Source organism: Archocentrus centrarchus, chromosome 12, assembly GCF_007364275.1.
Source record: "Archocentrus centrarchus isolate MPI-CPG fArcCen1 chromosome 12, fArcCen1, whole genome shotgun sequence".
Taxonomy (NCBI): domain Eukaryota; kingdom Metazoa; phylum Chordata; class Actinopteri; order Cichliformes; family Cichlidae; genus Archocentrus; species Archocentrus centrarchus.
This window is the reverse complement of record NC_044357.1, coordinates 25,607,048-25,631,044: the sequence shown is the minus strand read 5'-3', so window position 1 is coordinate 25,631,044 and position 23,997 is coordinate 25,607,048. Positions and strand designations below refer to the sequence as shown.

At 47.2% G+C, this 23,997-nt stretch overlaps 1 protein-coding gene and 1 long non-coding RNA gene across 2 annotated transcripts; one reads left to right on the top strand and one right to left on the bottom strand.

Moving 5' to 3' along the window:
- Positions 1-1,000: 1,000 nt before the first annotated feature.
- Positions 1,001-5,492, top strand: LOC115789116 (uncharacterized). Its single transcript, XR_004020672.1, has 3 exons — positions 1,001-1,080; positions 2,813-2,919; positions 3,018-5,492. It is a non-coding gene; the product is annotated as an uncharacterized LOC115789116 (long non-coding RNA).
- On the bottom strand, positions 5,490-22,996 carry lrsam1 (leucine rich repeat and sterile alpha motif containing 1). The gene is made up of 25 exons (XM_030742335.1): positions 22,722-22,996; positions 19,870-20,047; positions 19,730-19,786; positions 18,765-18,809; positions 18,419-18,496; positions 18,158-18,226; positions 17,980-18,064; positions 17,769-17,890; positions 17,549-17,639; positions 13,155-13,264; positions 12,974-13,003; positions 11,789-11,911; positions 11,506-11,645; positions 11,368-11,412; positions 10,261-10,331; positions 9,636-9,735; positions 9,454-9,541; positions 9,292-9,366; positions 8,962-9,042; positions 8,664-8,759; positions 7,769-7,867; positions 7,567-7,698; positions 7,085-7,151; positions 6,785-6,987; positions 5,490-6,191 (listed from the first exon to the last, which is right to left on the bottom strand). The coding sequence occupies exons 2-25, from the start codon at positions 19,939-19,941 to the stop codon at positions 6,069-6,071; spliced, it is 2,202 nt and encodes a 733-aa protein (XP_030598195.1). The 5' UTR covers positions 19,942-20,047; positions 22,722-22,996; the 3' UTR covers positions 5,490-6,068.
- Positions 22,997-23,997: the final 1,001 nt, after the last annotated feature.

The window sequence follows — 23,997 nt, the reverse complement described above, 5'->3', positions numbered from 1 at the left end:
AGGAGAACTAACGAACACGTTTGATGATCTTATTAGTAGGTTCTCCCATTTCCCCTCTCCGCCCCGGGCCATGAAACATCCTCAGGTCTGAAGCACTGCTGCCCCCCTCCCTGCATACACACATACACACAGGTTTAAATGGCTCCTAAAGGTAAGTGTCCTCACCTGTGTAATTAACCTTGTGATCAGTGTGAATAAAACGTCGGTGAGCTCCTGCATGTTTCAGCCAGTTTGGACTCTGAGCCACAAAACAAAATAATTAAAGGATCTGCAGCAGATAGCTGAACTTATAAAAAGGAGATAAGAAGAAATCTAAGAAACTGATGATGCTAATCAGACTCTAAGAAGTGGAAAATCAGTGAGCCATGGTCACACAGACCAACACAAATTTCAGCCACAACTGCAGGAAAATTGTTGGCGATGCAAAGAAAAGCCCACAAATAACCACAGCTGACACACAGGAAGAAGTGTGGCTGTTTGAAGATGCACAATAAGGAGGCACATGAAGAAAATGGGCTGCATGGTCGAGCTGTCAGAAAAAAAGCAGCACAGAGACGAGCCTCAGAACCTCTGCAGCAGTTTTTGGAGCCATGAACCATAAACGAGGAGACGAGGATTAGACTCAAAGCTCAAACACAATAGTTTGATAACAAACAGCTTCACCAACCATGAGAGAGAGGTTTTTGTTATCATTCATATTCTCTGAAAAATGACCAAAAGCATCATAAATGTTTGAGTACAGCTGTAAGAAGGAGAAACATCTAAAATACTCCAAAAGTACTCAATACTTTAAATAGTTGCAGTAGAATTTCTGCCTCCTCCCAAACCTGCTGCTCTGTGACTGTAAATGTCTCCATGAGGAGGTCTGTCAGCAGCTCCTGATGTTTACCAGCAGGAGAACATTTAAGTTTCTACTTTAATGTGCTCACATGTTCACTTCTCTTCTCTCTGATTGGTTAAAAAAATACGGTAATTTGAGACCACTTGATTTCTCAGAAACAGCTCGGGGTCTCAGTGGCGCAGACATTTTGAAGCGTGGATCCTGGAGCTGCTCAGCTCAGATCTTCTGCAGACCATCAGGTGAGAATCAGCTCGTGATGTCAGAGTGTTTGCAGCAAGCGGCTGGACCAGACGGTATTAGTGGACGTGTCCTTAAGACCTGCGCTGACCAGCTGGCACCTGTGTTTACACTGATATTCAACCTCTCACTGAAACTGTGTGTGATTCCCACCTGCTTTAAAAAGTCCATCATAGTCCCAAAGAAACCACACCCCAGCAGCCCCAATGACTTCAGGCCCATAGCACTCACCTCTGTGGTGATGAAGTGTTTTGAGAGACTCATCAAGACATTCATCACCTCCTCACTGCCCACCACCCTCGACCCACTACAGTTTGCATACCGGCCAGACAGATCCACAGATGACGCCATATCCTTCCTCCTCCACGAGACCCTTTCACACATAGACACTGGTAAGGGGAACTATGTGAGAGTGCTGTTTGTAGATTACAGCTCAGCATTCAACACCATAGTTCCCTCCAGGCTGGTCTCTAAGCTGCTGGACCTGGGCCTGGGCCCATCCCTGTGCAGGTGGGTTCACAGCTTCCTGACCAGCAGACCACAGGTGGTACGAGTGGGTCACCTCACCTCATCCTCCCTCACCCTCAACACTGGATCCCCCCAAGGCTGTGTGCTCAGCCCTCTGCTGTACTCACTGTACACCCATGACTGCGAGGCCACGTCAGAGTCCAACGTCATCATCAAGTTTGCTGACGACACTGCTGTTGTGGGACTAATCTCTCACAATGAGGAGACAGCCTACAGGAGAGAGGTCTCCCGCCTGGAGAACTGGTGCCAGGAGAACCACCTCCTGCTCAACGTCAGCAAAACGAAGGAACTGATCGTGGACTTCAGCAGGAAGCAGCAGAGGGACTACCATCCACTTGTCATCAGTGGTGCTGAGGTGGAAAGAGTGGACACTTTCAAATACCTGGGAGTGACCATCTCACAGGACCTGTCCTGGACTCATCACATAAACATCACTGTGAAGAAGGCCAGACAGCGTCTCTACCTCCTCAGGCGGCTGAGAGACTTCAAGCTCCCACTCAAGGTGCTCAGGAACTTTTACACCTGCACCATCGAGAGCATCATGCGTGGGAGCATCACCACCTGGATGGGAAACTGCACCAAGCAGGACTTCATGGCCCTAAAAAGGGTGGTTCGTTCAGCTGAACGGACCATCAGAACCACCCTCCCCAACCTGCAGGACATTTACACCAAGCAGTGCAGGCTGAGGGCCATGAAGATCCTAAAACAGCCCAGCCACCCCGGACACTCTCTCTTCTCCCTGCTCCCATCAGGCCGGCGTTACCGCTGCCTGAGGACTAAGACTGAAAGGTTGAAGAAGAGTTTTTACCCACAAGCCATCCGTCTGCTCAACTTTGAGCCCTAACTGGACTATTATTGCACAATGTAAATATTATAATCTATAATTCCATGTAAACGTGTGTATAGTGTATAGTATATAGAGTATAGTGTGAATTACTTATTTTTATTTTTATTCTTATTTATATGTGTGTGTATATATGGTTGCAGGTACAAAATACATTGTGCATTGTACTGTGTATAACTGTGCATGTGACAAATAAACACTATCTTAATCTTAATCTTAAATAGAACCCCTTTCATCACTGAGTTTACCTGCTGCACAGGTGTGTGCTCAGGAATTCTCCAGCAGAGCTTTTTATTCCATTTGAACATATTTAAAACTACGGTCGGCCTCATTTTAAAGTTTCCCTTCCTGCTCTCTGACAGTTTTCCTGAATCCTGAAGTTCTTAGACTCTGATTGGAGCGCTGAGAGGATTCCCAGGACGAGATCTTTGCTCTCTGATACGACAGTGAAGAGCTTTAACCTGAGCAGGTGAGTCCACAAACATCTGCAGAGGTCAGTCAGCTCTACTGCTGCTCACTTTGTCCACGTCAGGTTTGTTTGATTTGTCTCCGTTTGTGTGTCCACAGAGTCTCCCTGACCAGAAGGTCAGAGGTCGAGCTGCTCATCAGCCTGTGCAGAGGAAACTGCAGGAAATGGCCTCACGTCCAATAAAGAGAGACAGCAAAGAGCTGTCTCCTGATTTTTCTGAATTAATGAAGAAACTTCTAGAACAAGCAGCTTCATTCATCCAACAGTTTGACAGCAGTGAACCAGAGATGAGAAAGATTGTAGAAGAGTTTCAGCAGCTTTCTAGAAAAATCAAAAGAATGCAGAAGGTGACAGATATCACAAGAACAGCAGGAGCTGTTGTTGGAGGAGTAGGAGTAGGAGTAGGATTCTTGATAGTCATGGCTCCACTCACTGGAGGACTGAGTTTGCTTCCTGCTGGTGCAGCTGCTGCAGCTGCTACTGCTGCTGTAGGTGGAGCTGTTGTTGTTGGAGCCAATATAAAAAAACTTCTGTCTGAGAAAGGAGGTGCAGAGAAAGTAGAAAAATGGGGAGAAGAATTCATTGCTTTAGTTGAACCAATGAAGGAGAACCTGGAGAAGATAAAGATGACATGTGAAAGTCTGGAGGAGAAAGCAGCTGAAACTCAGGCTGAAAACACTCAGGCTGACCTGGAGAAGTTTCAGAGGATATTCAAACAAGTTTCTGAGATGAAGGAAAAAAGTAAAGGAGCTGTGATTGAATCTTTATCAGTGCTGGAGAAGATGGGTGAGATAGGCATGCTCATTCTCAGTGTGATCAGAGTCACTTCGACCCCTAAAGAAGATGAAAAGTTAGGAAACACCATCAGTCAGCTGGTCAGTGTGAGAAGGTTGTTAATGAGTTTAATGTGATGAAGAACAAACTGAGAGAGTTTAGAGGACATTAAAGAGAGTGACTACGTCACCTCCATCCCTCCTCCTCTCCCACCTTCTACTTCCTGTGTCTGTGGACCTGCTGCAGTCAGAGGGACGTGAACTTCATCATCATGGAGGTGATGTTTCCTGTGTGTCTGTAATCACAGCTACACCTGGACTCGAGTCTAACTGATCACTCAGCTGTTCATGTCCAGAAGAGCAGAATCCACCAATGAATGCAGGACCATCAGAGAGAGCTGCTCCTCCCTCCAGGTTCTCTGCTGATCTCAGAGCAGCTTAAACATGTGATCATTTCATTGTTCCTGCATTTTATTAGTTATGTATTTACTGATGCTGTAGTTTGTGTGTTACACTAAGAAGTACTGAGCAGGTTCAGCGTGCTTCAGTTTCTTTGCAGAACTCTGTTTATTCAGCAGTTTGATGTTGTAAATATTTGTTTCTCAGATTATTATTATTTCCTGTGGGAAGGATGTTTCATTTCAGCAGTTTGTCAGGTCCTTTCTCCATGAATTACCTGTGGTAACCAAGTCATAGTAAATATATATATCAAACATGTTATTAATACTGGTGTAAACATGTAATCCTGTGTCTTGTCTGAATCTGTTTGTTTTTAATTCTCAGTGATTTCTCTGAGTAAATATTGATCGATGACTCGGAGCAGTCGGGTAGGTCACTGCTCCTCCTGATGAAGATTATTTGTACTTTAATCACCTTAAAGCTCTGATCACAGCTGCTTTAACCTGCAGGAGGGTCCTGCTGTCCTCCTGAGAACCCCCACACTACAGAAATGACCTGTCTTTACAAAAATGTGTGTATGTGCTCATGTGTGTGGGAGCTGGTGTGTAACAGTGCCACCTTGTGGTCAGAGGGGATATTTATGGAAGCTTGATTCCAGAACTGAAGAGAAAATATGGAAACCAGCTCGTTTAAAGGTTTCATGATCAATAACAGTCTGTGCCTTTGTGGGCACAGACTGTTATTGATCACAACTGTCTGCTCTTCATAACTCACCTGTTTATATTTAGGCTTGAACTTTGAATCATCAGGATGGGGTCTCTGACAGGTGGAGTAAATGAACAGGATGTGATTAGCATTAATGTGGTTCATGCTCAGGTTGGTTCTCTGGGGCTGGGCTCAGTGTGGCTGCGGTACGTTTTTCCTCTTAACACTGATGCACGTGTTTGATCTGTAACAGTTCAGAGATGATCCTGAATCATTTTAATGTTCTCTGTGAGGACAGACAGCAGCGCACACTCAGCACACACGCTGACGGGAAAGAGAAATACAATCATTATTGTTTCAGTTCCATAAACAGAATTTATTCTGCTTGTTTCTCACTTTTAATTTTGTGCCTCTCGCTAGAGGAGCTTTGCATGAGTCAGTCTTTATCACACTAGCTGCTTCTGCAGCCTGAAACAAGCTGTTCCTCTTATTCCTCGAGGCCTTTATTTTTGTAGGAACGAGTATGGAAGTCAAACTGTTTCCACCTTTGAAGTAAACATTTATAACTTCATGTGTTATTCTAACAGTGAGGGACAGACAGCAGCAGCAGCTGTATTGGCTCCACTGGTGTACAGATACACATACACTACCTACCTGTGCAGGTATAATCAATAAAGATTCTGATGACAGGAATTGAGTTGGATATATTTTATCTGATATGATCACATTTACACTGAGGTGGAATCTCACGTGGAGTTATTAAAGAAGAGATTTCCTGAAACATGCTGAGAGAATAAGAGCACTTTGTAGAGTCCAACAGCATTAGTGATGCTACAGGTGTTCACACAGGTGCACACGGAGGGGCGACAACAGGAAACGAGCAGCGAGAACAAAAACCTTTAAGAATCAGCAGATCATATTTGAGCTATTTAAACGTTCAGCTCGTGTTACTGACGACACTCAGAAATGATAAAAAACAGTCAGAGAAAAAGGCACGCATCAGCCGTGAAGACAGAGGACAGTCAGTGAGCGGCGGCGTCCACTCGGCTCTTCACATCTCACAAAAATAAAATTACACAACTTAAAAAATCCACCCGAGACGGCTGGAAACACGTCACAGAGATGTGAGGATCTCCCTCACAGAATACAGTTATTACAGGAAAAGCAGCTGCGCTTTAAAACCCGCTAAAAGCTTCTCTATGTGACGCAGCAGCTCATCATGCATAAATAGGTGAGAGCGATGGTCGGTGAGGGTGGGGCCCGGCGGCAGGTCTAGTTGCGGTAGAGGCGTATGCGCTGGGAGATGCTGGCGCGGCACAGAGGGCAGGTCTGCAGGGCGTCGCTGCACACCTGACAGCAGCACACGTGACCACACGGCAGGAAGATCACCTGAGACTGCAGAGAGAGGAAAACTGTGAGCACTCCAGCTGTGATTCATTCTCACCATGCAGAACGAGCTTTAGCACTTCCTGTTCCTCTGTAGCCACCGGGGTGGACACAGGTATGACTACAATACTTTAAAGTAGAAGAAACCCTAAAAACTGAGGGTTCTCAGGAAGGTTCTGCAGGAACATCATTCAAACATGAAGCCAAAAGCTGCAGTGAGTCAATCTCATTGGATTTTAATGTATTAATGCTAAAGTCAGCATTATTAGGGGCGTGGCCTCTCTGACTGACAGGTGGACGGTGACACAGTGATGCTGATTTAGGTGTTAGCACCTCCTCCTCATTTCAAATACATTAATGCTCCTGAAAGGCCCTGAAGATGTTTTCATGATGGCACATTGACGGTAAATTTCCCCTCAGTGAATCATGAACAGTGAATTTGAAAACGCTCTCTGCAGGTACCCGGGTGCTCCGCTCCTCTCAGTCACAAACTTTTCACTTTGCATCTTTAATAAAGTCATTAGAGGGTTTCGTGCTCGTACATCTGACACCTGATCTGAGCTGTTTTCACTGAGGCTACACTCATTACTTAGTTTTCTTACCCCGGTCTCCATGCAGACCACACACTCAGAGCTCCCCGGTCCCTCCACGGGGGTGGGTGCTGAGGGGGTGACGGGGGTCCCCGGGGTGAGGGGCGGGCTGGGCATCTGGATGTTTGAGGTGCTGGGAAAGAATGGAGGGGAGGACGGAGATGGCGCCGAGGGGACGACTTCCACCTCCTGCTGGGCGGCCTTACAAGCTCCCGCTGGAGGAGGAAACAGATCACATGATTTCCTTACGCCAAATATCATCAGTACAGCATTACTGACTAACACGCGGTACGGTGCATGTGTGGATCGTACCGTCAGGCAGGCGTTCCCGGGCCCAGTTCAGGAGAGCTGTCTGGATTCCTGCTTCATTGATGCCCAGCTGAAACACAGAAATCCATGAAGCTGGATGTGATGCAGCTGTTACCATCCAGCAAACAGAGAGCAGCACGCTCCCTGCTGCTGCTCTGCTTCTGTCATCATTAATCTGTAGATGTGTGTGCAGGCAGGTGGTTACAGTTCCAGCCCAGACGACTAAAACGACCTGACGCACACTGAAAAACTGGAGCTGTAAATGTTACTGAGATCATTCGTTTAATGAGACTGAGACAGTGAACTGCGGCCCCTCGATCCAGACGGGTCTGTAATAGTTTACAGAGGCCTTTTAAACCTAAAGAACAGTTTTCAGCTGCTTTTTCTATCTGAATCATACTGAAAGTTCAGGCTAATCGAGCAGCGCGGCGCTGACAGCTGAGGCTGAGACGAAGGGAAACGCGGTCGCGGCGCTGCAGACGCACCTTCTTGAGGTCAGAGGAGCTCATGTGGCGAAGAGCCTCGGCCGTCACTCGATGATGAGCCAGGACGGGCAGGTAGTGCTGAGCGGACAGTTTGCACAGCAGGTTCACCAGATCCTTCTCCACGCCCGCCTCCTGCAGAGAGATCACAGCTTTAGCAGGACTCAGTTTCCAGATGTTACAGATGCTCGTCTCTGCTCCGTACCTGCATGCGGAGCGACAGCGGCTTAGCATCCAGCAGCCTCTGGTACTGGATCATCCAGTAGTTCTGCTGGTTGGACTCAGATTTCAGCTCCAGCTGAGCCTGAAAAACACAAACATAGTTATTTACCCACAACAGGAAGTGAAGTTTATATACAGTATATCACAGACATGCAGTCACAAAGCGCTGTACCATCACAATAACTAAAGGAATAATCACAATATAATATAAATAAAAATATAAATACGGTTCATCACAATACAGTTAAAACATGAATGAATCAATAAGAATCCTACAGAGAACGTCCCGTCAGACTAAGATCAAGTCAAATATTCATAACCTGGTTTAAAATAACTCAGATAATGCCTCCTAAAGGCTAAATATTTGGGTTTAGTGAGGTCACTTCCTCCTTATTTCCTCCCCAAACGTCCAGTTTCAGTCAGTTATTGTTTTTTATTTTTAGAAGAATCTGTGATCAGCTGACTCCCACAGCATGTATTTCATTTTCTTTCCATTCAGAGGTATTAAAAACATGGACTAAACATGATTCACATCCACACATCTTCTTCCTCTTATCCTGTTCATGGTGGGGGGCTTCAGCCTATCCCAGCTGCCACAGGGCGGGAGGCAGGGTGCACCTGAACAGGTCACCAGCCTGCTGCAGCCGGTGGGAGGAAGCCAGGGTACCCAGAACCTCAGAGCCTCTAGTTTATCCTCTTGTCTGTTTGAGCTTTAATCAGCTTTCTTCTGATTGGCTGCCCCTCACAAACAGAGGATATGCGGTGAGCATGCTTCAGAGCACTGAAGTGGAGCACTTGGAGCAGACTGAAGCCTTGCTGTATGTATGCTGACCTCGTTATTTGGACCTTATGTTGACAGGAGGGAATCGTTTCCTCACCAGAACCTGCCGCAGCTCCTGCTCCCTCTGGTCTCTCTGCTTCAGCAGCTGCTGCAGCATGTCACTGAGAGCGGTGCGCTGCTCCGCCAGAACCTCCTGCACGCAAACACACACCGGGGGGTGGGGGGGTTACACACAGTCAGCAGCAGCGAGCAATCGAGCCTCCATCGCCCGTTTAAAGTCATGCATTTGATGCTGCTCATCACTTCCTTGAAATGGTGACCTGCTGCCATGAAGCGATGACATGGAAATGAAAATAAATGTGGGAGGGGCAAACAAAGAAGGCGGTGACACCCACCTGCAGGTTCTCTGCATCCAGGCTGCGCCTTTTAATCTCCAGTTTAGTCAGCTGCATTAACTCGCCCTCTATGAGATGGATCTGAGGGACAGTGGAGAAGCAGACATGAGGCGAGCAGGGCGAGGCGACATGCTGCTGAGTCTGTAATAATCTATGACGGCGACTTCAGGTGAAAACTTTTTCATTACTGTTGGGATGAGCAAAGATGAATCTGATCATGAGCATACTGTGTGACACAGTGGCATTAATGCCTGGTGTCTTTTTTCCCTTCAACCTGCATTAACTCAGGTTTTTGGACCTCCAACAGAAACGAGCTGCATCAGCACCGACCTGATTCCGGATGTAGCCGTGAACGGCGTCTTTCTGCAGCTGCAGCGCCTGGAAAGCCGCCTTCTGCATCTCCTCCTGCAAAAACAACCACAGCATTCAGGACGGGTCACCGAGGACAGCGGCTTTAAAACAGAGTGGGGTTTGAAGTTTGACTCCACCCACCTCCTGTAAGATCTGGGCGATGGCTTTGGACTTGTCTAGAACTTGGAGGGACAGCATCTTGTCAAACTTCCTGTCTAAATTCTCCAAACTGTTACAGAACAAAGGAGAGTACATGTTTCTGAAAGCTTTCACAGGCCTGTTATTTGTGTGTGTGTGTGTGTGTGTGTGTGTGTGTGTCTGACCTCCTGCAGGCCTCAGTGACCAGGCTCTGTCTGCGGTAGTCACTGGCTTCTTGGAGGAGGCTCATGGCGCAGCTGTCTGACAGCATCTTCTGCATGGCCGCTAAAAACGGAGGCAGGAGGGGAACAGAGGGACTCAAAGTTGGGTGTTAAAGAAAAGACCGTTTGAGAAACCTGCTTCTTATGTTCATGTTTACTTCCAGCTGCATATTTATATTTTTGGGCTCTGCTGCAGCAGCTTAGCATGCTTCACAGTTCAAAATAATCCTTCTTTATCTGACATTGGGCCTCAATGCAGCCCTTCAGTTTGTCCTCTGTCTGAAACAAGCTGTTTTAGCTCCTCCCCCTTTAAGAGGGGTGGGGCCTCTGTGCCAGAGATGTCCCTTCTCTGTGACATCATATAGAGCCAGAGTAGAAAAAAAACTGTAAATCCTAGTGTTTCGAGAAATCTGAAGCCTGAGCTCAGGGCTAACAGGGATTAGTGGTACATAAACTGACCTCATACAGAGGAAAATAGTTCCACCTTTGATTTCATGATTTAATGCCTGAATGATTCGGGCGTCAGAAGCACAGAACCCAGAAAGCAGTGATGAGCAGCCTGGAAACGTCTCTAAAATCAGCTCCATACCTGCCACCTCCTTCTTTCTCAGGGAGCTGGCCTCTTCCTGTGTGATGGCAGTCAGATGCTCCATACGGATCCTGAGGGGAAAATGGTTTATTAGCATTTCTCTGCTAACTTCTTTTCATAACTTCCTGTGTTTAAAAAACAAAAAAAAGATGAAAAACAAACTAACGCTGGAAGCAGAGTGAAGGAACAAACATCATTGTATTGTGTTTGAAGAGCTCTCAACTGAAGGTCAGCGAGGACTGGGCTGTACTCGCATGTAATACCTCTGCCTACCACAGGATGGCGCAGCCAGTCAGAGTAACCTTTATTTAAACCAGTGCTTCTCAAATAGTGGGGCGCGCCCCCTTTTGGAGGGCACGTCTGACCCCGGTGAACATGCTTTTTTTTTTGCAGTACTACAATTAAGTGTAACTGCACATCCACAACAGTGGCAGTGGTGCTCTCACTGTCAGAGTGTGCGCAGTAAGTAATAGCTCTATGGTGCATGTTTTTTTTTGCCTACAGGCTCCACCGTGACTATTTATAGTCGCGGCAGAGAGCGGGGGGGAGCAAAAGGTTTTCTTCTTCCTACAACAACAAAAACCAACTGAGAAGCACTGATTTAAACAGACAATAGATACTGAACAATGGCAGCCAGTGAAAAGACTAAACCTCTTGAAGCAATGAGTCTGTGTGATGGACCTGTACAGTTTATGGGTCCTTAAACCAGTGGGTTATGGGTCTGTGGCTAAAGCCATCTTTTATCTTTGGTTTGCATGTATAATTTACAGGTTTCCTCAAACCTGCGTAAATATGAAGGCCCAAAATAACCCAGAGTCTCTACAAACAGGCATCACTGCATATTGTTTAAAGGTTCATGTAATCTGTGTCTACAGAGGAAAACTAATGTTGCTGCTGCAAAACTGAAAGCTTCATATCTGACACAACTACAAGCGTTGTTCTTCTGTCCTGTTATATTTTCACCCTCCTTTCCCTGAAAGCACTTCATGCATCTCCCTCACAAAGTGCTCCATAAATAGGCCGCTAAGTGGGAAACAATTAGATGAGTGCTGTCGTGTTGGAGAGTCTTATTTCTCTTTGCTGCACGTCATCGGTCAGTCCACTCACCGATCCTCCTCCATGGCTTGGAGAAACTCGGCGCTCTTTTTCTGCCTGCAGGGATGCAGACAAACACACTGCAGTTAGCTCACACTCATCAGTGGAGAAGGTGCATTTAAAGCATCCACCTGAACTCCTCCGTCAGACCTGCTGTCGTCCATCAGCAGGTTACTGATGCGGCTGCTGATGTTGTTTTCAGCTTCTCGGACTTTCTCCAGCACCAGCTGCCTCTCGGCCTCCTGAGCCCTCTGCTGCTTGCTGACGCCCTGCTCCACTCGCTCCTGCTCCTAAATGGCACACGCAGCATATAAAACAGGGAATTCTGGGAGTTTACATATGACGCCGTCATCATCGGGTAAGATTCAACCAGAAAGTCGGCGCTCCATCAAACAGTCAGCTAAACCTCTGATTTTGGGTGGTTGTTCTGTACCTGTCGGACTGAGTTGAGGATGTTCTCCTTGTTGGAGTTCTTCATTATTAGAAGCTGGGCATGCTCCTTCTGCTTCTCCTCGAGGTGCTTCTCGAAGGCCAACTTCTCCTGCTGCTTCTGCTCCTGAAGGACGTTTAATCCAGTACAATTAAAACTAATGCACAAAAACCTTATGTGCAGATTCACAGCCCTCTGAATAATGAAACTAAACAGCCTGCAACAACAGTAATAATAAACATTTTATTTATGTAGCACCTTTAAAAGCAGGCTGAGTCCTTGTGGCTGAAGCATGGTCACCTTTCTATTTAAACTTTATAGCAGGACCTGCCCGAGGCTCTGACGGTCTGTACAGACAGAAGCTGTGACTGAGGCGATGTGATGCTGTCTGATAAAGCTGGAGGTGACTTTTCATTTAAGTCAGAAAATAAATGCATGAATGAGTCTCTGCAGGGTGAAAGTGCTGGGTTTATTCTGGAGATGCTCTCATGTGGAGGACTTCCTTTTGGTTCCAACTGAACTTCTAAATTTATGATCAGGAGCTTCAGATTTGCAGATGAAGGAAGTCTTACTGAGATTAATATGATCTGTGGGAGTCAGCAACAAGATTTCTAATTTTGAGGCATTAATTTGTGCCATGAAATATTTAACATCACTGAGACAGTTTTAAAAGAGCAGCCTGGCTTTACAGGCAACTCGATAATTTAAATAAACTGAGAACAAAATAGGACCTAAAATGTGTTAAAAGGCAACTGATGGGTGAAACAATTCAATTAACAATGTGCTCTCTGTTAGGGGGAGGGCACAGGTGTGACCCATAAGGACTTATATTGAATCTTCTGAATACAATGGATACCTTTTATACAGTAATGTCATTTATTCCTTCACTTTTTTTTCTTCTTGATACCTGTTGCATGTCACTCAGGTTTGGTCCTGCCTGTTGTTTATTTGTTGTATTTTTGTCATAAATTAGCAAATTTAAAGCTGGAAGCAGCCAGCAGTCCTGCCAGAAGATGTTAAAACTATGTTCCTGTCTCTGGTGCTCCAGGAAAAGATGAAGCAGTAAGAATAAAATGAACACAGTAAAGTCCAAATGCTGAAAGTAGAAAGGTTATTAGATAAAACTAAGATATAAAAGGTGCTGAAGGAAAAGGAAGGAGGTGCCTCTGGAGACGTGCAGTCACAAACCTTTCTCTTCTCGTAGTCACTAAATTTGTTCTGCAACAGAAAAAGAGGAAACACTGAGTAACACTTCCAGTATCTTCAATAAACATGTCAGAGCTCCTCTCCTCTGTGCTCAGTGTGTGTGTGTGTGTGTGTGTGTGTGTGTGTGTGTGTGTGTGTGTGTGTGTGTGTTTGTTTGTTGTACCTGCCAGGCCTCATCCAGCCCGTCCAGGCAGTCAGAGCTCTGTTTGCTGCCGTCGCTCTCCAGCACCGGCAGGAGGTACTGAGAGGGTGGGCAGTACTCCTCTCCCAGCTCTGGAAACCAAACCAACCAATCAGTACATCCACTGCCCCAGCCACGATAATCATTCTGCACTCCTTTAAATAACAGCAGCATTTAGTGTGGAGAACAAGCCTAAATTCTCATGAATTCAGACTCAAATTTCTAACCTGCACCAGAACATCTCTCAGATGGTTGCACATGAACTTTTCAGTGTGGCCTGAAACTTTTAAACCTCTGGACCACAAGAAGCAACCAGGAAAACTGCAGTTCCTCCACTGGCCACTAGAGGCCTCCCACCCCACAGACTCCCATGTTAAAACATCCATCTGTACAGCAGAAATAAACACGGTCGCAGCCTGGTACAAACAGTTTGTGTTACTATTTGTTGTTATAAAATACACTTTTCCTCATTTTTACCAGTGCCTGGTAAGATGTAACAAGCTACTACTGCCAGCAGGTGGCAATAAAGCACCTAGAAACTAAATAAAGCTCCAAACTCCATGAAGAGCTAGCTGCTAACAACCAGGCGTCCTGCTGTACAAACAGGAGAAACATGCAGTCCTGTTTCAACTCCATCAAAACACAATACAACAATAAGGCCAGGTACCACAAGTCTACCACAACTACATAAATACTTCCGGTGAATATTGGAAAGTATTTTTGATTAAAGTTCCCACCCCTGACTGACAGGTGGATGGTGACACAGGCGGCTGTAGCTGCTAGCTGTAGCTGCTAGCTGTCTGCATCACCTGAACTAACTGGAGTCCCTGAACTGGACCTCTGGACCGTGTTTGTGCTGTTGGAGCCTTTTGGAGCATTTTTAATGCAATGATCTGACCAGTAATATGGCTGCTGTGGCTTCATTGGACTAACAGACCGTCCAGTTTTGTTATGGTTAATCAGAATAGTTTTATAATTGTAATCTTGATCATTTAACAGGATTATTCATTAACTTCAAGATCACTGAAAGTTTGTGTTTTTACAGGTTTTCCTGAACTGCAGATAATTTTACGGAAAAGTGAACAAATGGAAGAAAATCAAAGCGTGAGGATGTGGAGGGCTGGGTCACCTGAGGGTCAGGAGGTCGGCAGTACAGCAACAATAAGTCCTGTTATTAATCCTCCTTTTCTACTGAAACCTTGTGACTTCCTCTACACGGATCCTGATGAGGTTTTACTTTCGTCATCTTGGCTCGAGCTGAACTAAACAGCAAGTGACGCTAAACTATTACAGACACAATATACATAAAAATGACTGAAAAGAGTAATCAGATTACTCTGATGACCATCCCACAGGTCGGAGCTCAGGGTTTGGTGAGGGAATTTCTAGGATTTTATTTGGATGCTACGGCGCAGGAATCTGTTTGCAGCCTATGGATGAAGCATGCTAACTGAGCTAACTGAGCTCCTAGCATTAGCTGGTAACTCCACCCCCTCGTCCAGTGGTCACTTCCAGCTATAAAATCTAACATGGCTGCAAACAAAACGCTAACGCTGAGTGATGTCGCAGTGGCTGCTGTGCTGTGCTTAATTATATATGTAGTTTTAGTTTTTCCACACCTTTGGAGGCCTGAGTGAAACACTCTGAGTGTGCTCAGCTCACAGCAGCATGGCTGCACCGCGGGTCGTTACCCAGGAGGGCACATGTAGCTCTCCTGACTTCATGATTGCCTTTTGTGGTGGCCGGGCACTCCCACGGCCTGATGACAGCAGCGTGACGTAAACCTAAATGCCCGAATCGGGATGAAAGTCGCTGCCTCAGCAGAAATAACCGAGCACGTACTCGAGTGTGGGGGGAAGTGAAACTGTAAATACATTCATGTTTTGATTCAGTGTCTGTATTCCTGTCAAATCTGTTCATGGGAGTTTGTTCAAGTATCACAGGATCGTGGAGGACCTGAAGATGCAGCTGCTCAGCAACACTGCTTCCATCTTTAATATTTGTTCAAATACTCGTTATCTAAACTAATTATTCATGTCCCACTCCAACTCCAGTTGGTACACAGCTTTGTGGACAGGATGTTAGAAACAGGCAAAGGTGGGCCCAGGCTCTGCAGGCCTGAAGCCCCCAGACCCGATCGATGTGTAACCGCTCAGCGCAGACGTGCAGAGCTGCTAACTACAGCCACACTCAGGCCACGCGGTTCAGGACAGCTCCAGGCTTTCTGTGCTATTTAAAAACCCACCCATCCACCCATCCATCCACCCAGCCACCCAGCCAGCCAGCCAGCCAGCCAGCCAGCCAGCCAGCCAGCCACCCAGCCAGCCACCCAGCCAGCCAGCCACCCAGCCAGCCAGCCAGCCACCCACCCACCCACCCACCCAGCCACCCAGCCACCCAGCCAGCCAGCCAGCCACCCAGCCACCCAGCCAGCCAGCCAGAGAGCCAGCCAGCCACCCAGCCAGCCACCCAGCCAGCCAGCCAACCACCCAGCCACCCAGCCAGCCAGCCAGCCAGCCAGCCAGCCACCCAGCCAGCCAGCCACCCACCCAGCCACCCAGCCAGCCAGCCAGCCAGCCACCCAGCCAGCCACCCACCCAGCCAGCCATCCACCCACCCATCCATCCAGCCATCCAGCCACCCATCCAGCCAGCCAGCCAGCCATCCATCCACTCACCCACCCAGGCAGCCATCCATCCAGCCATCCACTCACCCACCCACCCACCCACCCATCCAGCCATCCATCCATCCACCCAACCACCCATCCATCCACCCATCCACCCACCCATCCATCCACCCACCCATCCATCCACCCATCCACCCACCCACCCATCCACCCATCCATCCATCCATCCATCCACCCATCCATCCATCCACCCATCCATCCACCCATCCATCCACCCATCCATCCATCCATCCACCCACCCAACCACCCATCCATCCACCCATCCATCCATCCATCCATCCTCTTCTGTTTATCCGGGGTCGGGTCGTGGGGGGAGCAGCCTAAGCAGAGAAGCCCAGACCTCCCTCTCCCCAGCCACCTCCTCCAGCTCATCCAGGGGGACACTGAGGTGTTCCCAGGCCAGCGGAGAAATATAATCTGTCCAGCTTGTCCTGGGTCTGCCCCGGGGCCTCCTCCTGGCCTGAATCACCTGAAGTGGCTCCTCTCAATGTGGAGGATCAGCAGCTCTACTCCTGCTGCTCCTACTCCCTCCCTGCACCCCCCTCTGAGGGAGAGACTGGCCACCCTTCAGAGGAAGCTTGTTTCTGCTGCTTGTATTCTTTTGGTCACTGCACAAATGACCAAATGTTTAAGCACATCAAAGTTAATCTTGTAAAGACCTTTTAAAGGAATAATCAATAAGAACTAACACAGAATCACTGTGAAGTTATGTGTTTCATTTTTAACCCTAAAAACGAGCCATAAATACTCCTTTGACAGAGAGGACCTGCTGCTTCTCTTTGCTTCATGTGACTAAAGGTCACCTTCATGGACTTCAGCCTGCTGGAATAGATTTTTGTGTTTTATGGACTAAAGTACAGTCTGTGCTCTGCTTTAGTGTTTTACTGCTGCTGTTTTCACACATGAACAGACAGACGTCCACCCCCCCACCCACCCTCAGTAATTCCTGCAGTCTGAATTATTCACGGCTGCAGGTAAACGAGATGCTTTCTTGACACCGCGCAGGCCAGCACGAGCTTTTCTTTGCTGGACATTAGAAACAAAGTCTCCACCATCAGAGTTCAAACATCATCACCTCATCTGTGACGCAGCACGGGAAACCACGTTTTACACTTCCTAAAGTTTGAAAACCTCAAGATTAACGTGTAAAATCAGACTGAATGAATTTTGAACCTGCGTCTGTTCTTTGAGTGATTGAGGTTCAGCATTGATCCAAATGTTTAAACAGTCATTTGTAGCACGTTTGAAAATGACTGAACTGCTGATAAAAACCCTGCTGCTGTTACAGGAAATCACCGATCGAGGTTTCCACCTCACTGCTGACAGGAAATAAAAACACTGTAAGGCTTTAATGGCAGACTTCTGACTGAGCTGCTACAGGATTCATGGCTGAATGTGAGCGGCTGTGACTCTCAGCCTACATGAGAACTGCAGCTCTGCTTTTTCATTCTTTCTTCTCTGGCTTCACATTTCAGTATTTCCAAAACAGCGAAGAAACATCGACGTCTGCATCGTACGAGACGCCAGCAGAAAGGACACAAAATTATAACCTACAGCAACATGTAGGGAAGATATTTTACGACTATTTTTGGCTTTAATCTCAGACTTAATGCTTCACAGGAACTCTGCAGCTTCATTTTTCTGCTGTTTACCCGACTCTGAATTAGTGACCAGGAGCACCGAATCCTACCTGAGCACAGGAACCGTTGGATGCTCTCCGTCCCCTCTGTGCACACAGACGAAGGTGGGTATGACATCATGGCAGCATCAAGGGTAAAGCTCTGACACACACACACACACACACACACACACACACACACACACACACACACACACACACACACACACACACAGTTAGATGGCAGTCTGTTCTCAGCCTCCCTGTAAGTCTGGCTCGTGGACTCGCTCACCTCTAAGGTGCGGATGTAGGCCAGCTCTTTGGGAAGCTTCGTGATGTTGTTGTCGCTCACGTCGAGCGTCCGCAGGCTGCTCAGGGAACCCGCCGAGGACGGCAGCTCGGTGAGGCAGTTTCCTGTCAGAGAAACAGGGGCGGAAAAAAGACGTCCGACGTCACGTGACTCGTCATCTCGCTCGAGAGCGAGCAGGCAGGACACAGCGTACCTTTCAAATTAAGAGTCTGCAGGAGGCGCAGGTTCCCGATGGACTCTGGCAGGGCCCTCAAGCGGTTTTTCTCCACATTCAGGATCTGACAGAAACAACAGAAGCAAAGGAGGATGCTGACGGCGTTCATTCGCACCCATTTCCCGTCGAACTGCAGAGCATCTCGGAGAGCATTTACCTGCAGGGTCGTCAGCTTCCCGATGTCCTCCGGCAGAGAGACGAGCTTGTTCTCATGCAGGTCCAAAACCTTTGGGGGGTCAGAGGAGGTTCTCTCAGAGAATAATAGAGCACCAACAGCTGCTTATTATCTCTAACAACCTCTAAGGCAGCACAGACTCAGAAATCAATGATCCGTGTAGAAGTTTGACCCGCAGCACAAATCATGAGCGCCTGCACCCAGAAACATGTGACTGTGATGTCACAGGGTCACATGGTTTACCTTTAATGTGGCGAGGGTGCCGATGTCGATCCCTTTGGGCGTCAGGTGCCTCAGCTCGTTGTTGTGTAGGATGAGAACCTGAAGCAAAGAAAGAGGAAACTTCTTCAGTGCTGTGTTTGTCTGTGAGGGGCGCCCAATCAGAAGAGACAGAGCTGAAAGGGGAGGAGCTAAAACTTGAATTTCTAGATGCATGGGATCAAAATCTGAGTAATTTTGTAAATGTGAGATTTCTGCATATATGTTTATAATTATTACAGAACTGGGAATATTCATATATCACATCACACAACAGAGCCTCTATGGAGTAAACAAATATCCAACTGTACGGCTCTGTGAGCCGGCTCACCTTCTTCTGGAGCACCTTGCTGATGGAAAAGGCACTCGAGGGGACCTGTGCCAGGACAGACGGGATAAACAATGTTACTGGCTGTGCCGGGCGCTAACAAACGGCTTTTTTCTCATTTCCTCACATTAGTCAGTCCCAGGCAGGATGGGATAAAGACACAAAGCAAAGATGTAAAGAACAGCAGAAGAAAGCAGCTCTGCTGATGGAGGCACAGCTGGATCAGCCGTCTGCTCTGGGGTTTTATTTGGCCATACGAGAACCATCAGATCACCCTCTGGGATAAATCAGAGGTTCCAATTTACAGGGTAAGTATATGATTATTATTGTAAGCAGCTACTGCATATAAAATACATATATTCTCTCTGTACAGCTGTAATGAAGGAGGAAATCACCTGGAGACAAACTGAACCTTTGCTGTGAAGCTTAACTCGAGTTTATGGGACTCACTGTGATAATTCAGTAACATTTATGATGGCAGGAAGAGATTACAGTGAAGAGACTGACCAAAATAAAAGACACTGTGTGGCTAAAAAGGAAAAGGTTGCACACAGTTTGGCTCCAATTAAAGAATGAACTTCTTCTGTAGAAGCAGAAACAGAGTTTAGACTCATTAGAGCGGCTCCTACAGAGCGCCTGCTCTCTGCCTGCTCGCTGACACACGGATGAAGAGCATCCATGGATCCAAACATCTGCTGTTCCACAAGGTTTTAAGGATTAGATTATGAAGCTGGAGCCGAACAGGCTGCTGACCGTCTTCGTCCTCTTCTGCTAACATAACTCAGAGGGAAGCTCTGCATGTTTGACACCCCCACAGGGATCCGTGTCTCCGCCTGGGATCGAACCAGAGATCTTTCACTTGTGTAAACCACGAAATTATGGAGCCATCAGCTTAGAAAATGAGAAGTTCCAGGATTAATCTGTAAGTGACAAAAACTTTGAAATGTCAGGGATCAGTTTCCTCTCACCTCCAGGAGCCCACAGGCTGAGATGTCCAGGATGTCATCAGCACCAGCTTCCTTAGACTGAAGAAGATAAATGAGTGTAACTGGGCGGATGTGTGACTGACAGCTAACACCAGCAGGAGGCGCTCTCTTTGAATCCTTACCCGGCACAGCTGATACTCCAGCCTCTTCTGGCAGTCCTCGCTGGGCTTCCTCTTCTTGAAGAACAGAGGCATCCTGAGCCCGGGTGTTCTCCTCCCCGCCCCCACCCCTCTGCTAAACCAGGAGTCGACTCGGAGGAGCGCCGGCCGGGTCGGAGCGCCCTGACCCAGCACCTGCTCTCTGGAAGAAGCACAGACAGGACAGAGCGATCAGATAAAGGAGCATGAATGCATCACAGGAACACGTCAGTGTGTTTACTGAAAGGAACAGATTCACTCATTTACAGCGCTCCGTCTTTATCCTGGGAATAAACTGTTCATGGTCCATATGAAGCCTCAGTCCAGCCTCTGAGACGAGCTGTTTTCAATACAAGTTTATTTATACAGCGCCAAATCACAACAAACAGCCGCCTCATGGGGCTTTGTATTGTAGGTAAAGAGCCTACAATAACACAGAGAAAACAGTCCAGCCTCTGAGACGCTCTGTGCAGCTCCTGAATGTGTTCCTGTAACTTGACTCCAGCTATCGTCCTGCCGCCGTTCACAGCAGGATGTTTGTGGGTTTCCAGCACGGCTGCATCCACACAGGCTACTGTCTGTGCTCCTGATCAAACAGTGGACGGTGTCCTGGCTGATCTTCTCCCAGACCTGGGTCAGGGCATCAGTGAGCTCCTGAAAAGAGCTCCTGGACCCATACGTATCATCCCAGAGGAATGTGAGGGTCTGTCAGTGACAGCAGTGCTTTTGTCCTCCAGGAACTGCCTCCAGACTCGGGCTGCACGAGTCCAGGCAGGGTCCTGCAGCACCAGCTGCCAACAGCGGGTCAGAGGGTTTTATCCTGGTACGCAGTACCGCTGGCTACCACCACGAGGTCTGTGTGATGCTCCACTGACCCACTGCCAGAGTCATGCTGGATGATGTTTCAGGCAGCGCATCATTGGCCTCGCCGACTCTTTCATGAGTAAATGAATTAATAAAATGACCTCAAACGCAGTTAAACTCACAGGAAAGAAGATCAATAAATACAGATCCTCCTATTCGTCTTATTGTTTATTTCTCTACTGAAAAAATGATGTTTTTCTAAAATCACTGGTTTGTAAAATCACTTCTTCCTGTTTCTGAGATGCAATAAACTCCTATCAGCAGGTTTTCATTTCACAGCAGCAGTCAGGGAGTGTTTCTGTAGAGAAGCAAACCCTCCACGTAGGATAACCTCCTCCTGAGGAGGACGAGGATGAAACAACAATCAGGCCTAAACCAGGTGACACAGGTAAGGCTGCTTCAGCGATGGCTTCATTTTCAGCCTCAGAGTTTGATGCTCAGTGTAAAGAGCCACAAACAGCCCCGTTTGGTGTGAGGTGGGTCAGCCCACTAAAGCTTCATTACCTTTTTAATAAAGGACAGCTGCAGTACACAGCACGGCTCTGTGGGCTCACACTTTAAATAATAACTCCACACAAACCTTTATTTAACAACACATTTTGTCCTTTAATGAGTTCTCTGTGATGGAAAACAGGACCTTATTATTATAATAACATCTAGTTATTATTATGACATCATTGTTACTGTAATGACAGGTTAGTATGCTGCTTGTTTGTGCGTCGCTCATGTATTAAAACACAGACATAGATGTTAAATTATTATTGTTTTTATTACATCACTGCCTGTAGTGAGATGACAAAAATGGCTGCAAACACGAAACAAATGAAATATAAATAAAATATTTATTATTATTCTTCTTTGAAAGCTACATAGTTACTGTATAAGTCATCAGTTACAGGAACTGCTGATCAACACAACAGATATGCACAACAACACAGTGTGCTGTCGTTATAGTACAACAATGTAAACACACGCGTGATGTGGCAGTTCAGTTGAGATCAGCTTCCACTCATAATTTTTATAACTTGTCAGGATGAGAGTGTTATAAACACAGCTGCACAGATGTGGATGATCTGAGCAGTTTATACAGAAAGCTTCTCCCAGACTGACGAACGAGGAGCAGTTAGAGAACACACATCATTACAGTGAGATGAGCTTTGTTATAGTAATGACAGGAGTTATTATGACATTAGTTACTGTGTGTGTGAACATGAAACACACTCAGCACACACGAGCAGAACGTCTGTGGGCAAAGTCGGCTTCTAAAAACTAAAGGACAGAAAAAAATATTAATATTGTTTTTATGAAAACTGAGATAATAATTAATAATGATAATTATTAATAATGCAGCTGTGCGCCTCCACTCACTCAGACCCACTGAGGCCTGATGGGGGCGCTCTGCTGACCCCCCACAGTGGGAGGAGGCTTTACCTCCACCTTTAAAAAGCTGAGCTCAGAAACGGCCTACGTCACAGTGCTTCCTGCCATCGTTTATCTACAGTCAGTCTGAAAGTGAAACAAAAATTAAAATATCAAATTGTGTTTATAAATCAGTGAATACCTGCAGGTATTTTCGGTCTCGGGGGTATTTAAGGGCGTATTATTTAGTTCATTTACTGACATTTCTTTGCGGATGTAGGATTTTATTAAATTCCCAGATGTTACAGATGTTTGTCACGCGGAGGCTGGTGCGTGAAGGCCCTGTGTGGGTGTGGCTGTGGGCAGGGGGACGGAGGATTACCGTAAACTACGTAAATGACGTTAATCGGTAGGACAAGAACAAAACGGTAATAAACCGTAGACGGTAGGCGTTACACCTGGTGACAGCCACGTTAAGCCCACCTGTGCGCACCTTTGTCCCGGTCAGCTGCATCACCCGGTGCTGGCGGATAAGCTGACGCGGTAAATGAAGAGCCTAGGCTGGGTGTGAGCAGCAGGAAGTGCAGCGACAGTAACGCCGGACTCAGACTCACCGTGAGGCGGATGAAGTCCCTGCTTCCCCGGTCTCGGGCTAAAGCCTCACACGGAGCCTCCGGGGTTAGCTAACATGGAAGCAGCCGCTCCAGGCAGTCGATTAAAACGACGTCAGTCTGAACTGTCCCCGGTTCACCGCCGCAGCTCCTAAAAATGAAGACATACAGAAATATTTCCACGGTGAGGCTGCCGTGACCCGCAGCTGATGCATCACGCAATCAAAACAAACAGTTAGCCGCATCTGTCTTCTTCTCCGCCCCGCCTGCGTGATATCAGCAGATTATCGCCCACTACAGGACGCACTGCGCATTACTTCTTCTTTCAGAGGTTCCCTTTAGGGGGCGCCACAGCGGACCATCTGCCCCCAGCTCACCCTAAAGCTCCTAAATCCTCCCTCTGCATGTCCTCCTTCACTACATCCATGAACCTCTGAGGTCTTCCTTTTTTCCTCCTGCCTGCAGCTCCATCTTCATCCTCCTTGGTCCAGTATCTCCACCCTCCCTCCTCTGCACAGCTCCAAACCGTCTCAGCCTCTCTGACTCTGAGCCGTCCCTCTGATGGACTCATTTCTGATCCATCCTGCTCACTCCCACTGAAGACTGCAGCATGTTCAGCTCTGCCCTCACAGCAGATCTCACTGCTGCTAACATTTCAGAGACTCAACCGCAGGTACATTCTTCTTCTAAAGGATATTCTTGCTCTGTTCCCATCTTTTGGTCCTTCTGTTGGTCCCAAAGGTTCACACTGAGTTTGGAAAAAGGATCAGATTTGCAGTCCCCTCCTAAAATCAGCTTCAAATCATCTAAAACTCGAGGAGCTGCTCTCACTGATTCATTCATGATGATTTTAAACAACCTCTGCTTGGATATTTATTACCTGTGCTTTTTGGCCTGATGTTTAGGTCTCATTGACGCTAAAGTTTATAAATTTAGGTGGTTTTTATATTTTACTCTTTACTGGTGTGCTGATTTTGTCTGTTTCTGCTCTGTGCAACCACCAGTTATTGCACAACTGTCTGCTTCGGCCAGGACACCCTTACATCTCAGGACACACTAATTCCATCCTGTAAGGGGGCGGAGCCTGTCCCAGCTGCCATGGGGCGAGAGCCAGGGTGACCCTGGACAGGTCACCAGCCTGACACAGAGAAACAAACAACCATTCACACCTATTAACCTAACCTCACTACCTGCATGTCTTTGCACTGTGGGAGGAAAGCAGAAAGCAGACACATGCAGACTCCACACAGAAAGGCCCGATGGTGGGTTTGAACCCAGG